The sequence below is a fragment of the Pistacia vera genome, unplaced genomic scaffold (assembly GCF_008641045.1).
Source record: "Pistacia vera cultivar Batoury unplaced genomic scaffold, PisVer_v2 Contig531, whole genome shotgun sequence".
Lineage (NCBI taxonomy): Eukaryota > Viridiplantae > Streptophyta > Magnoliopsida > Sapindales > Anacardiaceae > Pistacia > Pistacia vera.
The window spans coordinates 507,688-529,479 of record NW_022196370.1 but is presented as its reverse complement, the minus strand read 5'-3'; the positions used below and the strand labels follow the sequence as shown (position 1 = coordinate 529,479).

At 34.2% G+C, this 21,792-nt stretch overlaps 2 protein-coding genes and 1 pseudogene across 2 annotated transcripts; 1 reads left to right on the top strand and 2 right to left on the bottom strand.

Moving 5' to 3' along the window:
• The first annotated feature begins 719 nt into the window (after positions 1-719).
• On the top strand, positions 720-4,277 carry LOC116107314 (B3 domain-containing transcription factor VRN1-like). The gene is made up of 3 exons (XM_031393595.1): positions 720-808; positions 3,020-3,445; positions 4,010-4,277. The coding sequence occupies exons 1-3, from the start codon at positions 720-722 to the stop codon at positions 4,275-4,277; spliced, it is 783 nt and encodes a 260-aa protein (XP_031249455.1).
• A 7,131-nt stretch (positions 4,278-11,408) lies between these two features.
• LOC116107313 lies at positions 11,409-14,944 on the bottom strand (annotated as a pseudogene).
• A 1,982-nt stretch (positions 14,945-16,926) lies between these two features.
• Positions 16,927-20,868, bottom strand: LOC116107312 (serine carboxypeptidase-like 18). The gene is made up of 14 exons (XM_031393594.1): positions 20,714-20,868; positions 20,330-20,466; positions 19,470-19,546; positions 19,240-19,362; positions 19,057-19,159; positions 18,934-18,971; positions 18,742-18,843; positions 18,545-18,631; positions 18,299-18,454; positions 18,139-18,210; positions 17,805-17,923; positions 17,495-17,608; positions 17,329-17,383; positions 16,927-17,191 (listed from the first exon to the last, which is right to left on the bottom strand). Exons 1-14 carry the CDS (start codon positions 20,866-20,868, stop codon positions 17,108-17,110), a joined length of 1,422 nt encoding a protein of 473 aa, XP_031249454.1. The 3' UTR covers positions 16,927-17,107.
• Positions 20,869-21,792: the final 924 nt, after the last annotated feature.

Here is a 21,792-nt window from a genome sequence, read left to right as displayed (position 1 = left end):
TTATCCCCTCTTATAAACCAATAGGTTTGAGCGTGCCTAATCTACGTGGGATTCCAACAACAGTGTCAGTCTGTCAAAACAGTAACCAGGTTGTATTGTTTTATGTCTAGCAACTTTTTAAATGGCTCTTCTTAGCAGGAGAGCTGACCTAGCATGCAAACTGAAGGGCAGAGACACCCTCACATTTCTTCAAAGTGATTCTCCCTTCCACCCTTCAAGACAAGAAGCTGGTAAATTATCTCAACTTTTATTCTTTCTTTGCTCTGCAGTTTGGTTAGAAAGAGAAAAAGGTAGAATCTTCAGTCTTACTAACACTTTTGGGGAATTTATGGTCTTGGAAGTTTCTTAGCAGACAAACTGAACATATTAGCACTTTTGTTTTGGTGTTGCATGCAAGAACCCACAAACAAATGATGCTGCATTTATCTTGAAATGCTTAGGACAATGCCCTGTTGTTCTGTCCTGTACCTCAAATCCCAGTTTTTTTGTTTTCTTTAGTTTTTGGGATTAGATAGTAAATGATTTTGCATGTTCCATTATAATATCTAGCTAGAGTGCTAAACTTTTCAATGTGTGTATCGTTTCCCTGTGAATCAGTGTAAATTTCTAGTTGGTGATTAATTGCATGAGCTTGTGAAACTATGAAAAAATATACCTAATGTGTTTAGACGCAAGTCTTCTGGTTACTGCCTAAAATGTATCCAACTTTACTTGAATAAATGCCGAAGATTCCAGTGAATTTCTTGAGGAAATTTGGGAATGAACTTTCTGATGTTGTTACACTGAAAGTTCTGAATGGTCGTGTTTGGTGAGTAAGGTTGATAAGAGATGAGAGCAGGACTTTTTTACATGATGATTGGCATAACTTTGTTCAATATCATTCAGTCTCTTCTGGATACTTTCTCGGTTTTCAAATATGACAAGATTTCAATTTTTTGTGTTCTAATGTCTGTTTGATATGTCTGCTTGTGAGATTGACTATCCATTTAATGGTTAAGAACCAACCTTTGACTGAAGGAAATCAGTACTTCAGGATGATGAAATTGATACTGAGGACTCTGTTGAGGTAAGGGACTTCATTCCTCCAAATCCCCCTTTTAGCTCTTAGAGGAACAAAGTTTTTAATGAATGTCCAAGGAATTGCTCGTCTAGAAAAATGTCCACTCCACCAACGGAGAATCAGGCTAAGTCCCCTTTTGGATCAGCTTTGGGAAACAATAGGAGTCAGAAATGTGCTACTACCCTTAAAAAAAAAAAAAAAAAAAAAAATTGCTGGAAACTTTTCCCCTTTTTTTTCCGTGAATGGTTTATTGTTTCTGGTTCCAACTGTAGTTCATTGCTTGTAAAAGGCTAGGCTAGCATTATTCTTAGTTTTTTAGTGTCCCTTGGGGTAGATAAAAGATGGAAAATGGATCTTCTTTCATGATGGCTGGCATGGCATGACTTAGTTGAATATCATTCAATTGGGGTCGATACTTATCGGTTTTCAAATACAGAAAAGTTTCAAATTTTCCAGTTGTTATATAAGTTTTCTGCTTGTAAGATTAGCTCTCCATATGATATTGAAGTACCAGAAAACTGGGAAAAGGCCAAGAACTTGGTTTACCATGATGAGATTGAACTTTTCAATGAATCTGTTGTGATAGGGGGTTTCACTACCCCAAAACTCCCTTGTTTCCTTTTTGAAAAACTAGAGTTTTTGATGAATCTCTGAGTATAGGGTTTTCCAGCCAAATGTATACTCACACATTATCACAGAATCTGGATAAGTCCTTTTAAGAAGGCTCAGAATGTGATTGGAAGATGGTTTCTGAATCTCAGTGTACTTCGGTGCTAGAAAAAGGTTTGTTTATGCAGAATGGTTTCAAAAGAGCTAGAAAAACCTTTCAGGCATAATAATCTCTCAAGTGATGTATAGCTTTTTTCTTTTTTTCTTTTTTTCTTTTTTTAAACCAGACATAGACATTGTGAAATCCTAAAAGCAATAAAAATGCACCTTAATTCTACAAACAGAACAGCAAAACATCAGAGACAACGTGAAGATCCACACAGTAGAAGTCAATATGCAGTAAACCACATTTCAGCAAAATTCTGAGGTGAGCCCTGGATAGATTTTGTCCCATCAAAGCTCTTTAAGCAGCTTTCTTTAATCTGCACAAAGGAAACCTAAAGTCTAAGTCTATACCTCTTTTTTTTTTTTTTTTTTCTTTTAATAGGTATATATTTTTTATAGATTAATTAGTATATAAACCGAGATATATATATAGTGTTTTTATATAGAATAAAGAGTAGCGTAATCACAGTTGGAAAACCCTAGTTCTCCCAACCGTTGCATGTTATAAACTCTAAACCTAAACGTATATATTTGAAGTGTGGCAATAATTTTCAACTCTGTTAAGTAACTGAACGATGCCTTGTACTGGAAGGAAAGCAAATCCCATTACACCAAATTCTTTGGGGGAGCCACCGTTACACTTTTTCAAGGTTATCCTTCCCAATACCCTGGCAGAGAAGAAGCTGGTAATTCACAGAAACTCAATTTTCTTATTCTTTGCTCCCCCTAGGTTATTTTTTCTGCTGATTAGTTGTCATATAAATATGCTCATCTCCGTTTGTCTATATTATATGGTTTTTCTTTTAGAAACTAAGTTGTAAATTTAGGCCAAGAAGTTTCCATCTCCATTAGGGTGGAATTCAGCATGTGGGTGTGAAGAGTTCTGCTTCACAGTCAACCTCTTTTAATTTCATCATTATTAAGCTTCTTGTAATTAAATTCACTTTGTTTCCCTTGTTTATAGTATTTAATAACATCTATTACCAAAATCTGATTTATGTTACATTGGTTTGGTCATGTGTTTTAATTGCAGAATCACATTATTGGTTGTATGATTGTTACAGGGGTTTGTCTTCTTGTTTTGTCATGAAAGCACATAGTTGATAAATTTTCACTCAATTTTTATATCTATCATCTAACATCTTCTGTATTACTGCACGGAATTCCTGAAAACCTTGTCAATAGGTTTGCAGATGAACTTTCTGCAGTTGCAAAGCTCAGTATTCCTAATGGTCATGTTTGGCAAGTGACAATTGATGGGAAAAATATTTGGTTTCAGGACGGTTGGCACGACTTTGTTCAATCTTATTCAGTCAGTACTGGATACTTTTTGGTTTTCAAATATGCAAAGAATTCAACTTTTCAGGTTCTTATTTTTTATAAGACTGCTTGCGAGATTCAATATCCATATAATGCTGAAGAAGCAGTAAATGATGTGGAGAACTCAAAATTTAGGCCACCAAGCAAGAAGTTTAAAATAGAAGAAATGGGAATCTACATTGCTGGAAAAAATGGACTTCTTTCAATAAAACAAAGAAAGAGAGCAATTGATATCGCCAGATTGTTCAAGCCAAGGAACCCCTTCGTTCATGTTTATCTTCCGAGAGCATGGTGTAAGCGAATATATGGTAAGCTTTTAAATAAAATTGTGAGTTAACCACTTTTCCCACCCAAATAATGGTTTAATGACATTTTCCAATCTATAGACTTTTGAAATACAATATTACTACCCAAATTTATATTTTGGCGACGAACAGAGAGCAAACTTGGTCCAGACTATTAGGGCTTTTAAAAATGGGAGACCGATGAGTCTTTTGGTGGTGGAAGATTGAATTTTAGTGGTTGGGATTGATCGAAATTTGACTTAGGAGAGGTGACTATGCAAACTCTAATCGCTTGATTGGCGGGGTCGACCGGAGTAGAGTTTGAAGAGTTTTAGTGAGTGATGATCGATGAAGAAAATGGTGGTGGTGTAGGATCGCAACGATCTCGGAATCGGAAACGAAATATAAATTTGGATAGTAAAGTGATATTTTAGAAGTCTGTAGGTGAGAAAGTGTCATTAAGCTATTATTTGGGTGAGAAAAAGTTATTTACTCATAAAAATGTGGTTGTGAATCCTCTCATATAGCCTTTGCTTATCTTCTTAAATGCAATTCCTTTTTGCTTGTGCAGTATGCATGTGCCGATCAAATTTGTTAACAAGTACATAAGTAGCAAAGCCAGATTTATCACATTACAAATTTCTAATGAAAAAGAGTGGCTTGTCCGAATCAAGAAGTTCAATACCGGAGGTTTTCGTATAACAAAAGGATGGGCTAGGTTTCTGAAAGACAATGATTTGAAGGGAGGAGATATCTGTATCTTTGAGCTGATGATAAGAAAGAAAGACTACCTTACTCTGAAAGTTTTAGTATATCATGCAGCTATGAAGTTAACATGATTAAAATGTTGTGAGTTGATAAGTTGCGTTAGCTATTGCTTTCTCTTTCCAGTTTTTGCTACCAATATGATTTGTGTAAAGAGTAAACAACTTTTTCCCACCTAAGGTTTGCCTTAATGACACTTTTCCACCCAAAAAGTTTCAAAATACCACTTTCTCACCCAATGTTTATATTCTATTAATACCCAAAATACATTTCACTTTCTCAGCCGATGTTCGGCGAGTTACCAGGAGTTAGGGTAAGAGGGTTTTTGTAGAGTGGAGATCAATGGATCAAATGGTGGTGACCGATTGAATATTCACCACTGGAATCAGCCAGAAAACAGCTGAGAACGGAAAACTCAAGCTTTGTGATGGCCGGAAATAAGCGAGAAATCAAGTGCTGAAGCGAGAGGTGTTTTGTTGAGAGGAGATCGGAGGCTCAAATGGTGGTGACAAAGAGAATTTTTGCCCCAGAATCGGCTGAAATCGGTTTTGTTTAGTAACAAAATATTAACTTTGGGTGAGAAAGTGATATTTTGAAACTTTTTGGGTGGAAAAGTATCATTGAGCAAAACTCTTGTGTAAAACACTTCAATGCTCAAATTCATTCATAATATTCTAGGATATTGCAGATACCAGACATAGGGCCCCCGCGTTGCGCGGGTATGTTTATTCAATGTTTTTGAAATAGATTGTAAACAAATTTATTCTAACAAAATAAACTAATTAGATTAAGACATATTAATTGTTAAATTATACAAATTTTATATATAAACAAAGTTGCGTTAAGATAAAATTAATAATTGTACCTGTATAATTATTAATATCAATTATAGGTAGATGTCATTAAATCATTCATCCAACTTGAGAAGATCCCCTAAATATTATATGGTCTAATTATATTTTCAGGATCATCACCTTGTACAATTGATATTATTTTTGCAAATATGTCTTTGATACTCGATGTCAGTATTTTGTAGTGAATCATGTATGATATTTAAAATCACCTGAATATTATCAAGATCAACTATTTATACTTAAAATTTATACTAACTTTCCGCAATTTTTGTAATTTATATTCATTTTCAAGTTGCGTTGCGCGGGTATGTTTATTATTATTTTTTTACTTATTATTGTTTTTTTTTTTTTTTTTTTGTCTTTTAAATATATATTTTCTATATTAAAGTTCATTTTATATTGAATTGATAATTAAAAAAATCAATAAATAAAATATCCACAAATTGAACTCAAAGCCTATATCATCATGGTTCTTCTCAAATATATCACCATTTAAAATCTGCAACCAAAATTTAAAACTTTGTCAAGAAAAGCAAAAAAATTTGCAGTATAACCTACTGGGTATTATTGATAAGTTTATAAATCAATCAAAGAAAGAGAAACCTTGTTGAAAAATATGAACTTTTAAGCAAGAGACTTGCAGAGCCAAAGGAAAAAACTGATTTTGATTGTTGAGAAGAGAAAATGAATTATTTTTATTATTATTATTTTAGAAATTAAAAAAAAAAAATTAAGAATGTTGAGAAGAGAACTCACATAGAAAGCAACAACAACTCCAACAGTATAATCTGAAGGCAACTTAATTGAAGTATTGAAGAAGTCATGAAGATAAAGGTCATGTGACACATATCTATTTGCTGCAATTAGAATTGACCATCACCTGTAACAAAAAAAAATTTAATGAAAGCATCATAAAGAAAGATGATAATTGTAAAACCCACAAAACCCACAAATCAAACAAAAAAATCAATCCAAAAATCAACAAAAAGAGATCGAACAAATACAATTAAAACTACATATCAATATTTGTTTTCCTTTGTCATCGCTAAAATTGAATTGTTTTTATGTGTATGATGATAAAACAAATGGTTCGGCAACAGGACTATAACTATCCTAACTCATCATGTAATATATCAAATTAAAGCCCTATCTTTCTAGTTTCCAAAGATTCAAACTGCTCATCAATTGGATTTTTATTGAGTAAGTTATGACTAATTTACTACTAACTGTTCAATGCAAATCAAGAAATAGGAGAAACCGAAATGTATGTGATAATAAAAGGAATGGCTTGATAGTGGGACTACAGTTATCCAAATTAAGCGTGTAATATATCAAATTAAATCCCTATTTTTCTAGTTTCTAAAGATTCAAACCTCTCATTAATTGGATTTTTATTGAGAAAGTTATTGTCAATTTACTATTGACTGTTCAGCGGAAACTGAAATATGTGTGATGATAAAAGGAATTGTTTGATAGTGGGGCTATAGTTATCCAAATTAAGTTTATAATATATCAATTTAAAGCCCTGTCTGTCTAGTTTCTAAAGATTCAAACCTCTCATCAATTTGAGTTTTATTGAGCAAGTTATGGTCAATTTACTATTGACTGTTCAGTGGAAACCGAAATGTGTGTGATGATAAAAGTAATTGTTCGATAGTGGGGCTACAGTTATTCAAATTAAGTGTATAATATATCAAATTAAAGCCCTGTCTATCTAGTTTCTAAAGATTCAAACCTCTCATCAATTGGAGTTTTATTGAGCAAGTTATGGTCAATTTACTATTAATTGTTTAGTGGAAACCTAAATGTGTGTAATGATAAAAAGAATGGTTCGACAGTGAGGCTATAAAATGAATGGTTTACTAAAGCTACATGGTTCAGCATCAAACATCAGTTGATATTTGTTAAATAAATGAAATTAGTTATATTCAGCAACAACCTCTTTTCATGATATATGTATGCAACATAAAAATATATCAACAAAAAAAGATAGAACAATTACAATTAAAACAACATATCAATATTTGTTTTCCTTTAAGGATAATAATAATAGTTTGGAATATTATAAATGATTTACTAAAGCTACATGGTTCGACAACAAACATCAGTTGATATTTGTGATACAAATAAAATTTATTATATTCAGCAACAACCTGTTTTCGATATATGTATGTAACATAAAAAAAATATCTACAAAAAAAGATAGAACAAATATAACTAAAACTGCATATCAATATTTGTTTTCCTTTGTAATCACTAAAATTGAATTGGTTTTATGTATGTGATAATAAAATGAATGAGTCGGCTGCAAGACTATATGTATTCAAATTCATCGTATAATATATCCAATTAAAGCTCTATCTTTCTAGTTTCCAAAAATTCAAACCGCTTATCAATTGGATATTTATTGAGTTAGTTATGACCGATTTACTACTAATTGTTAAGTGGAAATCGAGAAACAAGGGAAGCCGAAATGTGTGTCATGATAAAAGGAATGGTTCGGAAGTAGGGCTGAATTTATCCAAATTAAGTATATAATATATCAAATTAAAGAGCTATTGGTCTAGTTTCTAAATATTCAAACCTCTCATCAATTGGAATTTTATTAAGTAAGTTATGGTCAATTTACTACTGACTGTTCAATGGAAACTGAAAGGTATGATGATAAAAGGAATGGTTCGACAGTGAGGCTACAATTATCCAAATTAAGCATATAATATACCAAATTAAATCCATGTATGTCTAGTTTCTAAAGATTTAAACTTCTTATCAATTGGAGTTTTATTGAGCAAGTTATGGTCAATTTACTACTGACTGTTCAATGGAAACTAAAATGTGTGTGATGATAAAAGGAATGGTTCGGCAGTGGGGTTACAATAATCCAAATTAAGTGTATAATAAATCAAATTAAATCCCTATCTGTCTAGTTTTCAAAGATTTAAACCGCTCATCAATTGGATTTTTATTGAGCAAGTTATGGCTAATTTACTACTGACTGTTTAGTGAAAATTAAGAAACAGGGGAAACCGAAATGCATGCGGGGATAAAAGGAATGGTTTGGCAGTTGGGCTACAGTTATCAAAATTAGGAGTATAATATATCAATTTAAATCCCTGTCTATCTAGTTTCTAAATATGCAAACCTCTCATCAATTAGATTTTTATTGAGCAAGTTATGATTAATTTACTAAAGATTGTTCAGTGGAAGCCGAAATGTGTGTGATGATGAAAGGAATGGTTTGACAGTGGGGCTACAATTATCCAAATTAAGCATATAATATATAAAATTAAAGCCCCGTCTGTCTAGTTTTGAAAAATTCAATCGTCCCATCAATTGGATTTTTATTGAGCAAGTTATGGTCAATTTACTACTAATTGTTCAATGGAAACCGAAATGTGTATAATGATAAAATGAATGGTTTACTTGACCCAAATTTAAGGGATTGTCATATTAGCACTGATAAGAAATATTTCAAATAACACCTATTAATTGGAAAATAGAATCAGTCAAAATTAATTAATTTAACATATATACTCGCACATTAGTAGGACATAAATAATTAATCATGCATATAACAAATTAAAATACACGAATGTTTTTACAGAAAACATATTTAATACAAATGAACTGTTTCTACTAATATAGATATGACACATACAGTTCGGTTGACAATAGGATCATCTTCGATTTGATCTTAGTAAAGTACATGAACATTTCCTTGAAAACAAACATAACAAATTTAATCGATCTTTATGTTAAGATTGTTAAGAAACAATTATTCATTCGTATAACAACTGTTACTTGAAAACAAAATCAACAAAAGTTAATTAATCTTCATATTAAAATTGTTAAGGAATACACTTACCGTTCGGCAGGATTAATTCAATTAATCATTCAAATAGATTGACCGAACAAAAACAATCATTCAACCAAATAATAACCGTTAAAATAGTTAGAATATATACTTATACTTCAAAAAAAAGAATCAAAATAACAACTCATTCGACAATGTCAATAGAACATCATTCCTTTGTTCCATGCCAATTCATGAATATTTGACCTGTTAACAACAACAAAAATATAAATAAATAAAAAATCATCCAGTATATCTAGTTTCTAAATATACAAACCTCTCATCAATTTGATTTTTATTGAACAAGTTATGATCAATTTACTACTGATTGTTTAATGGAAGCCAAAATATGTGTGATGATGAAAGGAATTTACCCAGAACCGCCGTAATTTACATACTAATGGGACATAATAGTTTTCTATTTGAGTCAATTTCCAAAAGAAAAGTGTAAATTAGAGTTGATTATTGAAATTTTTGTTAATGAATTGTTATATTTGTTCGTATGATAAAGCATAAAATTCATGAAAGCCAGGTTCTGTTGATTCTTGTTGAACTTGGTGAAGCATTTATATTTTTTTGATAAGAGATGGTATAGAGAAAACTAGCACGAGTGGTCAACTAAAACTCTTGAGTAATTTAGTGTATTACTCAAGAGTAGGGATGTTGCAAAAGAACTGGTTAGAATCAAAACTGGTGGATACTCAGGGTTCCAATTCTTGTTCCTACCCGAAACCGATCCTCACAAGGTAGGTTTTGGTGCTAGAAATCAGGAACTAGGTACACAAGGTAGGAACCGATTTGGAACCAGGACTGAAACAATAAATAATTAAACAATGAGGGGTCATTATAAAACATAATTTTGAAGAAAAAATAGTAAGCATGAAGATGAATCACCAAAACAACACCACCACCAAAGAAGAAAAAGAACAAAATCAAAATCATTCCAAAAGAGACACCATTTTCGTCTCACCTGGATTTCATATTCAACCACACCCTCAAGAATTTTCAAGGGTATGTTATTCAATTCGAGCTATAGAGAAAGGCTGAATTAGACAGAGGATCAAATAGGCAACTGAATTTCAGTTTAAAAAAGGGGAACAAATCTCACTAGAATGAGGTTCGGTTCAAATCGAGTGGAAAAGAGCGGTTTAGTGGCTTTTGGGAGTCCATTGCATCAAGAGTATGGAGATTGATTGGGCCCAATGACCTTTTTAGCAAACCAGGAATATATCGAACAAAGAAGTATCTAAGTTGCTCATTGTTTCAAGCTTGGCAAGGGGGAGGGGAGTACGGACCACTCCATTCGAAGTGTCTCAAAAGGCTGTTGCACCACGCAGCAAAGCGAACCACTAGAACTGCAGTCACAATTACAGGTCTTCACTATTCTTTGTGTTGGCTAGCGCGTGGAGCTCTCTGTATTTATCATCAATTTCAATTTATTTATTTTTGCATCAAATTTGTGTGCCCATTTGGTGATCAGCTACAGATCTTGGAAATGGTTTCTGGGTGTTTTGGTTTATGGTTTTTGATTGGTTGTTGCGGGTTTTGTTCTTAACAATGCTATAGTTACCGAAAAACATATACCGAATTCATGCATCAACAGATGTAGTACCATCCTCTTTTCTTAAAAAAAATTTTATAATTAATGGACAGTCATGATGGTGTCACGTCTATCGATGCATGAATTCGATATATGTTTTTTGGTAACTGTATATTTCATCTAACATGTTCCAATAGATATTATGACGAGATGATGGATATTGCATTTGCATGAGAAGACTTTACCGATCAGTGGCTAAAAGCAAATAATAAAGATTGTAAGAAAGGTACTTGTCATATTTGAACAATACCATATTTGTGCAATTACTTGGTCTATTGATCTTGTAAAGAATTTCGTAACCCTGAGGATTAGATAAACTTCAATGTGGGTCTGGATACCTTAGATGCCTAGAAAAGATTAAAAAAAAAAAAAAAAAAAAATTAAGGGTTTAGTGTATGACTATTACTCATTTGCTTCATGTCGCAATTTAAGCAGATTAATGAGTGAGTCATGCCAATGTTGAATTATCTATCACTGACTTCCACCGTCGAATTGTTCAAATGTAAGTTCAAATTTTATACTAGAACCAGAAAATACTTCAAAATTCACACTGCTTAATAACATTGCAAGGCCTCAAAAATCATATTGCATATATGAGCAGGAGTAAATGAAGCAGGCTTGATGGAATCTATACTTAATCCCACTTTAGAACTTTAAAAAAGAGGGGGGGAAAAAAACCTCCTATGAATTTGGCTCATGATACAAAGAATATTATTATCCCGTAAACAGATAACTGACGCAAATGATATTCCCTCTAGCACGACTAAATCCCAGTCCAGGATTTGCAATTCATCTTAAACAAGCTCTAGTCTTTTTGCAGCCATCTGCCTCCCATTTCATCTCCAAGGAAGAAAAACTAAGGGCTCAAGTACCAGGCAAAAGGATATAGATCCAAATTTTAGCCACTGACTACAATCTCGTGAATCATATCACTGACATTTCCATCCTTGGATCTCACTGCTAGTTTCATTGCAATGTCCTTTGGACCATCGACTCCAAATTGCAACCGCACGAGCACCTTTACGTTGCCAATGAAAACATCAGATAATAGACGTGTGTGACCTTGAGTTGTTTGGTACAACCTCCGTGTCTTGGAGAACACCAACAAAGAAAAAGGAAAGTAGCATGATATCAGCTTCATGGAAATCAGAGCAACAGATGATAGATATGTAAAATTCATTATTAAATGGAAATGGATTCTTGCATTTTATGTGATGGCAACACGATATAATGAAGGGAGCAAATATCTATCACCCCAATCTCTTTTATCAAAAAGACTAAGGGTTCACTTTTTTTTGGGCCAAACTCTAATAAAATGAGCTTCAAAATGATTCCTTAACTAATATCCTGTAAGTAGATATTTGTAAGAATAAACTGACCTCACCAGGCTGCATGCCAAGAAGGCTGATGACAGCACTATTAGCTTCAGTCAGGCTTTCCCTTGGACCAAGGCCATACTCATCGACTCGCTCAAAATCTGGACCCATGCTTTCCCATGCATTCCTGAAATTGGAGACAAGCACTTTCATCATTTAATCAGAAGGTCCTCCAATTGGTATTCATCTTCCACACCATCATCCTCTGCCTCACCAGTGCTCGGATCAACCTGGTCACATCACCCAAATATTTAATAAACGAAAGCTTTTAAAATATTTTGTTTGCTTGATAGTTAATACCTAGCAGTATGACTCTTTTCGAACATTGTTTTAAAGTTGTAGGTGATTTTACCTTTGAGACCATAATGGTAACACTATAGTCATCGTGCTAGTACAATCTAGCATGCAAGACTGAATATGAGATTCTTCAAAGAAAGCAAAAGTCACTAATTGGTAAAATACCTATAACCAAATTTCATTTTATGACATGTAATCAATGAGCCCAAATGAAAAGGACGACACCTGTAAATAACAATGTTCTGATTAACTCTAAAGAAGCTTCTCCAGAAAAAAAAAATGCTGTGAGAGTATACGCAACACTTCTTCAGGGATAAGGATAGAACTTTCACCTCTTTAACAATAAATCTGATGGAACTCCCTATCAATCTTACTCAACCATGCAACACAATATGCAAAAATGGCAAAAAAAATAAAAATAAAGAACAATGTAATTTTGAATCAATTCAGTATTGTATTAATGGAATGGAAATAACAATCACTAGGACAATTAGCAAGTACAATGAACAAGGAAAGTAACAGATAGTCCTAGCAATTCGAGGAGTTGGGGGCCTCCTTTGATGATTCTTAATAATCTCTGTATCTTCCTAAACTCACACCTCTCTTTTATACTTATCCTTTAACTGAATTATTCCCCTCACTAACCAATTGATTCTTCACACACCAATAACCCCTAACCAACCTCCACTAACACACATGCACTCCGACTCCTTTTTACCCTTATGCCCTTTATATTGGTACACCTTCTTAATGAGAGGTCTATACAACAACACCACCCCCCCCCCCCCCCCCCCCCCCCCCCCCCCCCCCCTTCTTGAAGAGCCACCTTGTCCTCAAGGTGGAATTGAGGGAACTAAAGCTTGATGGTGTCGTACGCCTCCCGTGTGGCTTCAAAAGGGGCTAGATCTTTCCATTTAATAAGGACTTGTTAAGAGTTATCCACTAATGTGTGGATTGCCAATATTGATTCCGGTTGCACCAGTAGCTCCATGTCTTTGGTGAGAAAGGATGGAAAGGGTTGGATGGGAACTGTGCTGTGCAAGCTACGCTTAAGCTGTGATACATGAAAGACGGGGTGGATCTTGGCAGTTGGTGGTCGCTCCAGTTTATAGGTGACCTATCCAATCTTCTCTAAAATGGGAAATGGTCCATAAAAGCATGGGCTTAGCTTCTCATCGAGTTTAGTGGCCAAAGATTTAAATCGGTATGGTTGGAGCTTTAAAAATACTTGGTCCCCTAGCTGAAAAGTGACATCCCGACGGTGTACATCAACATATGTCTTCATGTGGTCCTAGGCGATAGTTAAATAATGTTTTAGTTTAGCCAAAATAGAGTTACGTTTTGCCATTTGCTGGTTCACTTCTTTTACCAAGGATGGACAGTTGGTGAAACGGAGAAGAGTGGGTGGATCCCTGCCATAAAGTGCTTTGAATGGTGTCATTTTGGTGGAATTGTGGTATGTAGAGTTATACCAAAATTCTGCCCAAGCCAACCACCATGGCCACTATTTAGGTTGATTACTACAAAAGCATCATAGATAAGCTTCCAAACAACGGTTGACGACCTCCATTTGGTCGTTAGTTTGAGGGTGATATGTTGAACTGAATTTCAGCTTGGTGCCAGCTACCTTAAACAATTCTTGCCAAAATTGACTAATAAACACCTTATCTCGATCAAATACAATTGACTTTGGGAAGCCATGAAATTTCACAATTTCAGAAATAAAGAGAGCAGCCACATCCTTCGCCGTGTAGGGGTGACACAAGGGAATAAAGTGATTGTATTTAGTTAATATGTCCACTACCACCATGATAGTTCCTGACCTTTGGCTTTGGGTAACCCCCCCCTATAAAATCCATACTAATATCCTCAAACACCTACGTGGGAATAAGTAAAGGTTGGAGTAGCCCTGCTAGTTTAAAGGCTGATTGTTTATTCAATTGACAAATAGAGCACTTCTGCACATACTCTTGAACATCCTTCTTAATTCCCTCCTAAAACACTAGGTTTGTCACCCTCTTAATATTGTTCTGAAAAAACCAGAGTGTCCACCTCCTAGACTGTAGTGAAATTCATCTAACAACTTAGGAATAAACTTAGAGGATTTCGGTAATACCAACCAGTTTTTGTAGAGGAGATAGCCACAGCGAAAGATATAGTTTGGTCGACTATTGGGATCAAATAGCAAGTCTTGGATGATAGTTTGGAGCTTTGCATCCTATTGTGTTTCAGCCGCAAGATCATCAAATTCTGAGAAGGTCACAACAGACATAGTAGCCAACTAAGTGTCTTCTCTTCTGGATAGGGCATCGGCCACCTGATTAGAGCTGTCTGGTTGGTAGACCTGGCAAAATGGGTTCAGACCCGCGAGTCGACCCTAAACCCAAGGAAAAAATATAGGCTACGGGTCCTTAACATTTGACCTGTTTTGTTTCTATCCGTACCTGGCTCGACCCGATTTGTTAATGGGTTAGATGGGTTTACCCGTGGGTGCCTGCGGGTACTAGTTTTTTTTTTTAAATCGCTTTTCACTTTTTAAGTTTTCATTCATCCTAGATTCCCAAATCGTGAAACCCAAATCCCTAACCTTTCTCTCAAACTCAGTCTCTCATCTCATCAACCTTTCCTTAAACTCAATCTCTCATCACTCATAAGCCTTCTCTTATCCTAAATCGTGACTAAAAAGGGTACTCCACTGTCGCCAGTGCTGCTTCCCATGTCTCCACTGTCCACTCTCCTGACTCCACTTCTCATCAGCCATCGTTTGCACTCTGCAATCTCCACCGTCGTCGCATCAAGGTATGTGTATCAGTATCGCTCTCGTATTTTACTCGTTTGAATCTGATCATGATTTGTGCTAGTTCATAAGAAATGGTGATGGTTTTGTTATTTCCATGATTCTTTTTTAGATGTATGTCTCTAATCTCCTGGATCTTTGTATTAGCCGTTCATAACTTGATGTTTGATCTGATTACACCACATCATAAATAATAGTGTTCATTTCATGCTGATGGTCTTCATTAAAGACGATTTTGTTCAACATTAGCTTTAGATTGTGTCTCTCTTCTATGTTTCTCTGTTTATCGAAATCCAAAAGAGCAAAATTGATGCTCTGTAGTTTGTAGGTTGTATCCTCAGGCAAATAATGCCTAGAACAGCTAGCTCTCCCGGAGAGGCCATTTATTTTGTGTATTTTACTATACTTAAGAGTAAAGGAATTGTTTTAAATTATTGTTATTGTATGCTATTATTCTCTTGAGAATTGAGTTAGAATATTGAAAGATGATGTCTGCTACTGCTAGTTTAAACTCCATAATAATAATTAAACTCCATGAGAGGTCTTTGGATCATATCTGACAGTGGCATTGGAAAGTGATAATGTCATGGTTTGTAATATATTTGTTCAATCCAAGACTATGCTTTTGATTATAATTAAATTTTGAATGATAATGTCTAATGTCTAATGTCTAATGTATAACTTTTCTTTCATAACATTAACATATTATATATATATATATTCTCGTCCCTGGCCCGTCCCCGAATTCGGGGACCAATCTTCAGCCCAAGCCTGACCCAAACCTCGAATAATTCGGGGAAACTCTATTCCTTTTGGGACTGATCCCCGCAGGGGCGAGTATTATGCCCATCCCTACATGGGACACTATTCCTAATAAGACTCAAAAGTCAAATCCCATAGCCTAATAGGAACTTTATTTTAATTCCTAATACAATTATAATACTATTCTTAATTGTATTCCTAAACGAAAACAATTCTAGATAAACACAAATTAATTAGAAAAACTCATATCTTAATCCAACTCTAATTTGGATTGAATTTGGCTTCACAATCTCAACACTAAGACACCTGGACTTTACACTTTTGCATCTTCATTGCTTTTGGTTAACTCTTCCCCTCAAACCAAACTCAGAACACTTGGACTTGCCTGTAAGATTCTTGACTTGGTTTATAGAAGCTTTGATTCTGCAGTAATTCAGGAACTTTTGCAAAGGAGCATTAGTTCCTTTCATCAATGCAGTACACCAATGTTTTCTATAGCTTTGCAGTAGCCATTACAAAAAAAAAAAAAAAAAAAAAAAAAAAAAAAAAAAACTGAAGCATCCAGCTGAACAATACTAAGAAGAACTAATTGAAGGGACTCTTTACAATAGTGGAGTAGATTAGCCTTTTTTTTTTTTTTTTTTTTGCTTCTGAAGCATAATAAATATCTCGTAATTTTGAATGATATTTTTTTGCAATTTTATCTCTAATGAAAGGGAAATTAAAGTAGTTTTGATCCTGTTTATGTTTTGTTTTGAAAACATAAAAAAGATCTTTGATTTTGTTTTAAGAAAAATTGAAAATGCATTCATTGTAAATTTTATCTCTAGGTAAATGAATTGGTGTCTGCATATGTGTGTGGGGGTGGCTGAATTGGTTTCTGCATATACTTGTGTGAATTGGTGTCTGTATATGGTGTCTATGTGGGAGATAATAACAATTTTATCCTTGAGGTTTAGTATAAGTAACACTTTAATCTTGTAAAAAAATTTAGTCATGTTTTGGTGAATGTGAATAACAATTTGGTCTCAGATGTTTTCTAATGGTAAGGACCAAAATATTACTGAGAAGGACTAAAAAGGTTCTACAAAACTCAAGTGTTAAGCCAAACCTCTGGTGAAAATTGTTTTTTTCCTATCATACGTGTGTGAATTGGTGTCTGTATATGGTTAATGAACATGGGATGATATGATAAGTGACATAAATAATTATATCAAACTGGTTTCTGATTAGCAATTACAATAAACACCACGCAACATAAATAGTAGTGGTCACACTTATTTCTAAAATCTCTTAACATTATTTCCACTTGCGCTTAGTGAATACTGAATATTATTATGAACCTTCTGGTAATCTGAGCATAATCTAGAGAGGATACCAATGTATCCACCTCCGAAACATCTCATAACCTTCTCTGCGATAATATTCTAGAGCTGGATGACCTGCACCCTATACCAAATAAGACAACTCATGTAAGACTTGTTTCTTTAATATACATCTATAAAATATTCCAAGAAATTGGTGCTAATCTTACAATCATATACAAGATTGTATCTGTATATAGTATATGATTGTATCTTACTTGCCTTGACAGTGGCGTAAGTCAAACGATATCCATGTTCTGAATATTTTTGTGTGTATCTACATTGAAAAAACATCATAAATCAGAGAGGAAGATTCTTTTAAAAGTAATATATATTCAACCAAAGAGAAAGTACGTCGATCGTTAACAGAATGTTAGAGATTGCCCACCCTGCAACTTGGCCGTCAACGAACCATGGGCGCCAGTCATTTACAATGGTCAAGTTAAGCGACTTTATCCATTGTTCGGTACCCAGAAGGGGAACAACCATGTCATGATCTCCGCTGAGGGAAAACAACTTATATAGTTAATGAATTGCTTCAAGTGTGTGTACCTACTTTGAGAAAACACACATATAGTTGATCACCAAACAGTGCTCATCATAGGGCACAGATGTGAGTTTGTTCAGATCAGTTAATATATATATTAGTGAAGTAGTAATATTTTAATGTTGATCAGTTACTCAGTATTGAGAATTACCATTCTATGAGAACTTGCAAGCCGTATCGACTGAGATACCGATTAATATCAACCACGCTCAAGATATCCTTGGTGTATGATATGCTCTTGTTGCATCGCTGCCAATCTGATACAAATCCCTGTTGCCATCATAAAGGAAAATCCTGGTGTTATATTTTTAATTTGCACCCTCTAGCTTCCTCTGCTGAATTTGAGCTCTTTATCCATATTCCTTGATTTTAACAATTCTTGACATAAAGAGTTATTGGTCTGAATTTTACAAAAAGAAAAACAGAGCAAATGTCCACATTTAAGAATTTCTTGATCATTACAATTGCATGTTTTAATCACTAACCTTTCTAATGTGTAAAGCATCTTGGACTTGAGCATCATTTGCCCACATGTAGGAAAGCGCATAATTAAAGTTCTGAAAAAAAGGGATCGAATTAATATGGGCGTATGTAAGAGGATTTGTATGTTCTTATATGATTAATCAGGGTTAAGGGTTGGTTTACCCGACACCATAGTTCAGGGATTCTTGGAGGTGAAAGGATGAAACTTGTAGAATTTTCTTGTAGAGACCTGTGAGGCATTTCTGCTTGGTTCATATGTGGAGATGCATATGTACACTTTGGTTCCAGGATATCACTCCGATTTATGTCTTTGATGCACTTCAGATTTCAAAAAAATAAAATAAAACAATTTAGTCCTTGGAAGTTTGAAGTAAATTTTTTGAATGCGATTAACTATAAATATCTCACGTTTTTGTAAGTTTGAAGAGCAGCTACACATCTCGTATTGGAGACGTCTACAACATGATAATTTCCCTTGCAGCTTGTTTTGAGTTCCTACAGGAAGACATCAGACACTTTGAAATGAGAAACTATAAATTAAAACGAATTTAATGCTGTAAATATTGTGAAATATACATAGGATTATTTATCAATTAATTAAGCACCTGATAGAGTTCATCTGATATGAGTGCCATACGATGAGCAAATATTATTTTTGAATTCTCATCAATAATAGAATCTGTATGTGGGCTCCCCATAATATATCCCTACACTCATTCAGAATACGTTACGCGGATCTGCTATAATTAAATTTCAAGAAGAGTAATATATACAAAGTCTTATTATTAATAACATACTTTGAGATTCATACGTAGATTGGTATCAGGTCCATTTTCTGCATAATAAATCAAAGTAATTAAAGAAGGGATCTATAGGTTTCCATCAATGCACATATCGTTTCTGAATAAGAGTTAACTGACCGTCTATTATCTTTTTGGTGATTTGGGGAACTACCATGCCTGAATAAGAATCACCACCAATGTATAGCTCAACTTGGAGATACTGTGGGTGTTTAAGTAACCACTGCAATATAATTTTCGAAAGAAATTCAAAGCACATTCATCAAAATAATTTATAAGGGTTTATTTAATTAATTAACTCACCTTTTTAAGAAACTGATAGGATTGCTCAGCTGATTTAGAGTCTGAGGTGGGCCAGCCTTCTGGGGTTCTAGCATAAGAGAAACCTGTGCCTACAGGTGCATCTAGAAAGATAATGCTGGCTGTCTGGAGAAATAATTATCATCTTTTAGAGATCTTCTATATTCATATACATTAATGTTTACACAAAAATAAGTAAAATTTGTTTGTGTGTACACCAGTAGGCTCAGTACCTTAGTCCATGCATATGGATAATCCTTAAGTCTTGGTAAGCCACCCGTATAGTTGTGGATATCAAACTCCAATGGACCTGCACAAATTGTTGATGAAGGGGTTAATATATTTTCTCATATCATCTTTTTACAATTCTAGTAGTTTTTCTCTTTTGTTATGATAGTTTAATTTTCATTCGCGTAAGAGTAGAGTTTATTTTTGTTATATTTATTTTCTGACATTCGAGGTTACAGATTGGTTTAATTTATGTAAATGAGCGGTATTTGATTTCTTGATCAATAATACTCATTTCTATACCCTTTAATCTTCTTTTGTAACTTTTCTTTGGATAAATATTTAGGGTGTGTTTGGCTACCTTTTTCTACTCATATTCCCAATCCTATTCTCCAAATATTGTTTGGCACATTATTCCAGAAATATTACTATATTTTTTTAATTACTTTTAGACTCTTTAAGTTTATTAATTTCATTAAATACCCCCATAAAAAAGTTTAAAAATTAACAAAACACCCCCATCAACCCATATTTGCCAGATTCCGACAACCACCGTCGGTGGTAGCCAAAATATATACAATGGCCTACACCACGACCAAAACTGGCTGGCAGTTCACCGATTTGACAGCCATAACGAAAAAAGAAAAAATCCTGAAATTATATATATATATATATATTGAAACAGATATCCGAAAGTCCGCCTGTATCTAAAATTTGGACAAGTTTCATGCCGACAAGAAACTACTACAAGGTTCTTGTGAAAGACTGTTTCCCATTGTGGTATTCAAAATGATTAGATACCCCTTTATGCATGACTAACTATTGCTATGGAAACAAAGTGTTACTTAAAGATGAGACAGAATACCAATTTCATAGATGAGTCCATAGAAGGAAGAACAGCCAGGGCCCCCTGACAGCCAAAGAATTAGAGGATCCTCTTCAATGTCACCTTGCGACTCGATGAAGTAGTAGAATAACTCGGAGTCTCCTACACTTTCGTACCTATTCAGCATTACACCCATATATTAAAAATCAAATTTCACTCCCGAGATTGAGAGGGCTTTAGTGTAATTTCACGTTTTCTTTTTTTTAACTTAAAAACAATTCATTAAACTCTATATATATACATATATACATACACAAAAAAACAAAGTCAACAACAAAAATAACAAATCAAATTGTTTACTGCATATGGTCATCAATGATATGCTCGTAAGCAAAAGGGAAGAAAAAACTTAAAACAGCTTACCCTGTTTCGAGCTTGAATGGAAGTTGACCCTCATAGCCTGGAAGATATTTAACAATTGAGCTGGAGAAGACGGTCGATGCCGACAGTTTAAGCAGAAGAATCAGAATAAAATATATCCATCTCAACCTCGGAGGACTAATAAAACGGAGATGCATATTGTTCATGCAGCTGTTTCTTCACCAAAAGATTTGTTAATAATAGGAATGAAGCGGAGTAGCTTTCGTGCGACTTAGATATTTCATTGCTTCTTCCATCGCTGACAACCGTCAGAATTGAGGGACCATTGCTCATAACTGTCGTATTTAAAATGTTTATGTTGTGTGGTAAATCCAATGAGCATAAATTTCCGAAACTAACACCAGCACCCCTGAATCTATACTACTGGAATGATGCAGATACAAATTCACGTTGGTAGGTTTGAATGGTAGATGAAAGGAGGATCTTGTAGTTGAAGGCCTCCCCAGATTGTCTCTGTGTTCTAATTGGGTGGCGATACATGACAAATTGTACTAATAAAAAAGGACTATACGTTTTTCACATGCTAATTTCAAATGCAATATCTAGCCTATTTTCAATGCTTCTGAATACGTTTATTCAGAACCTAAAAGTCTTGCAGAAGTATTGATGGTATCAAACTGTCATATAAGTAGAAAACTTGTAGAAGAATCTAATTGAAGGGACTCTTTACAATTCTGGAGTAACATTAGCCTTTTTTTTTTTTTCGCTTCTGAAGCATAATAAATATCTCATATAATTTGAATGATATTTTTTGCAATTTTATCACTAATGAAGGGGAAATTAAACTAGTGTTTGGTATTGTATGTAGTGTTTTTTTTTTTTTGAAAACATAAAAAGATTTGTTAACCACTCGTTAGAGGGACCATTGCTCATAACTCTCGCATTTAAAGTTTGGGTTATTTGGTAAATCCAGTGAGCATAAATTAATGCCATGTGCCCAATGGATTTGCTATTGCTCAACCCTTAGATCTACACCATGTGTCAGCCTATCTTGAACTAATCTCATTTACAAGTTTAGTGCTGTTTTCAAGTTAAACATTATCCATAAATTAAAGGCCTAC

Excerpts from the sequence above, each read along its gene's own strand:
- LOC116107314 (XM_031393595.1), top strand. The coding sequence starts at position 720 with ATGCCGAAGATTCCAGTGAATTTCTTGAGGAAATTTGGGAATGAACTT. Across the intron at positions 809-3,019 it reads GTTCTGAATGGTCGTGTTTG|GTTTGCAGATGAACTTTCTG; the intron begins GTGAGTAAGGTT and ends CCTTGTCAATAG. Across the intron at positions 3,446-4,009 it reads GTTTATCTTCCGAGAGCATG|TATGCATGTGCCGATCAAAT; the intron begins GTGTAAGCGAAT and ends TTGCTTGTGCAG.
- LOC116107312 (XM_031393594.1), bottom strand. The coding sequence starts at position 20,868 with ATGCATCTCCGTTTTATTAGTCCTCCGAGGTTGAGATGGATATATTTT. Across the intron at positions 20,467-20,713 it reads CCATTCAAGCTCGAAACAGG|GTACGAAAGTGTAGGAGACT; the intron begins GTAAGCTGTTTT and ends AATGCTGAATAG. Across the intron at positions 19,160-19,239 it reads CCTATCAGTTTCTTAAAAAG|TGGTTACTTAAACACCCACA; the intron begins GTGAGTTAATTA and ends ATTATATTGCAG.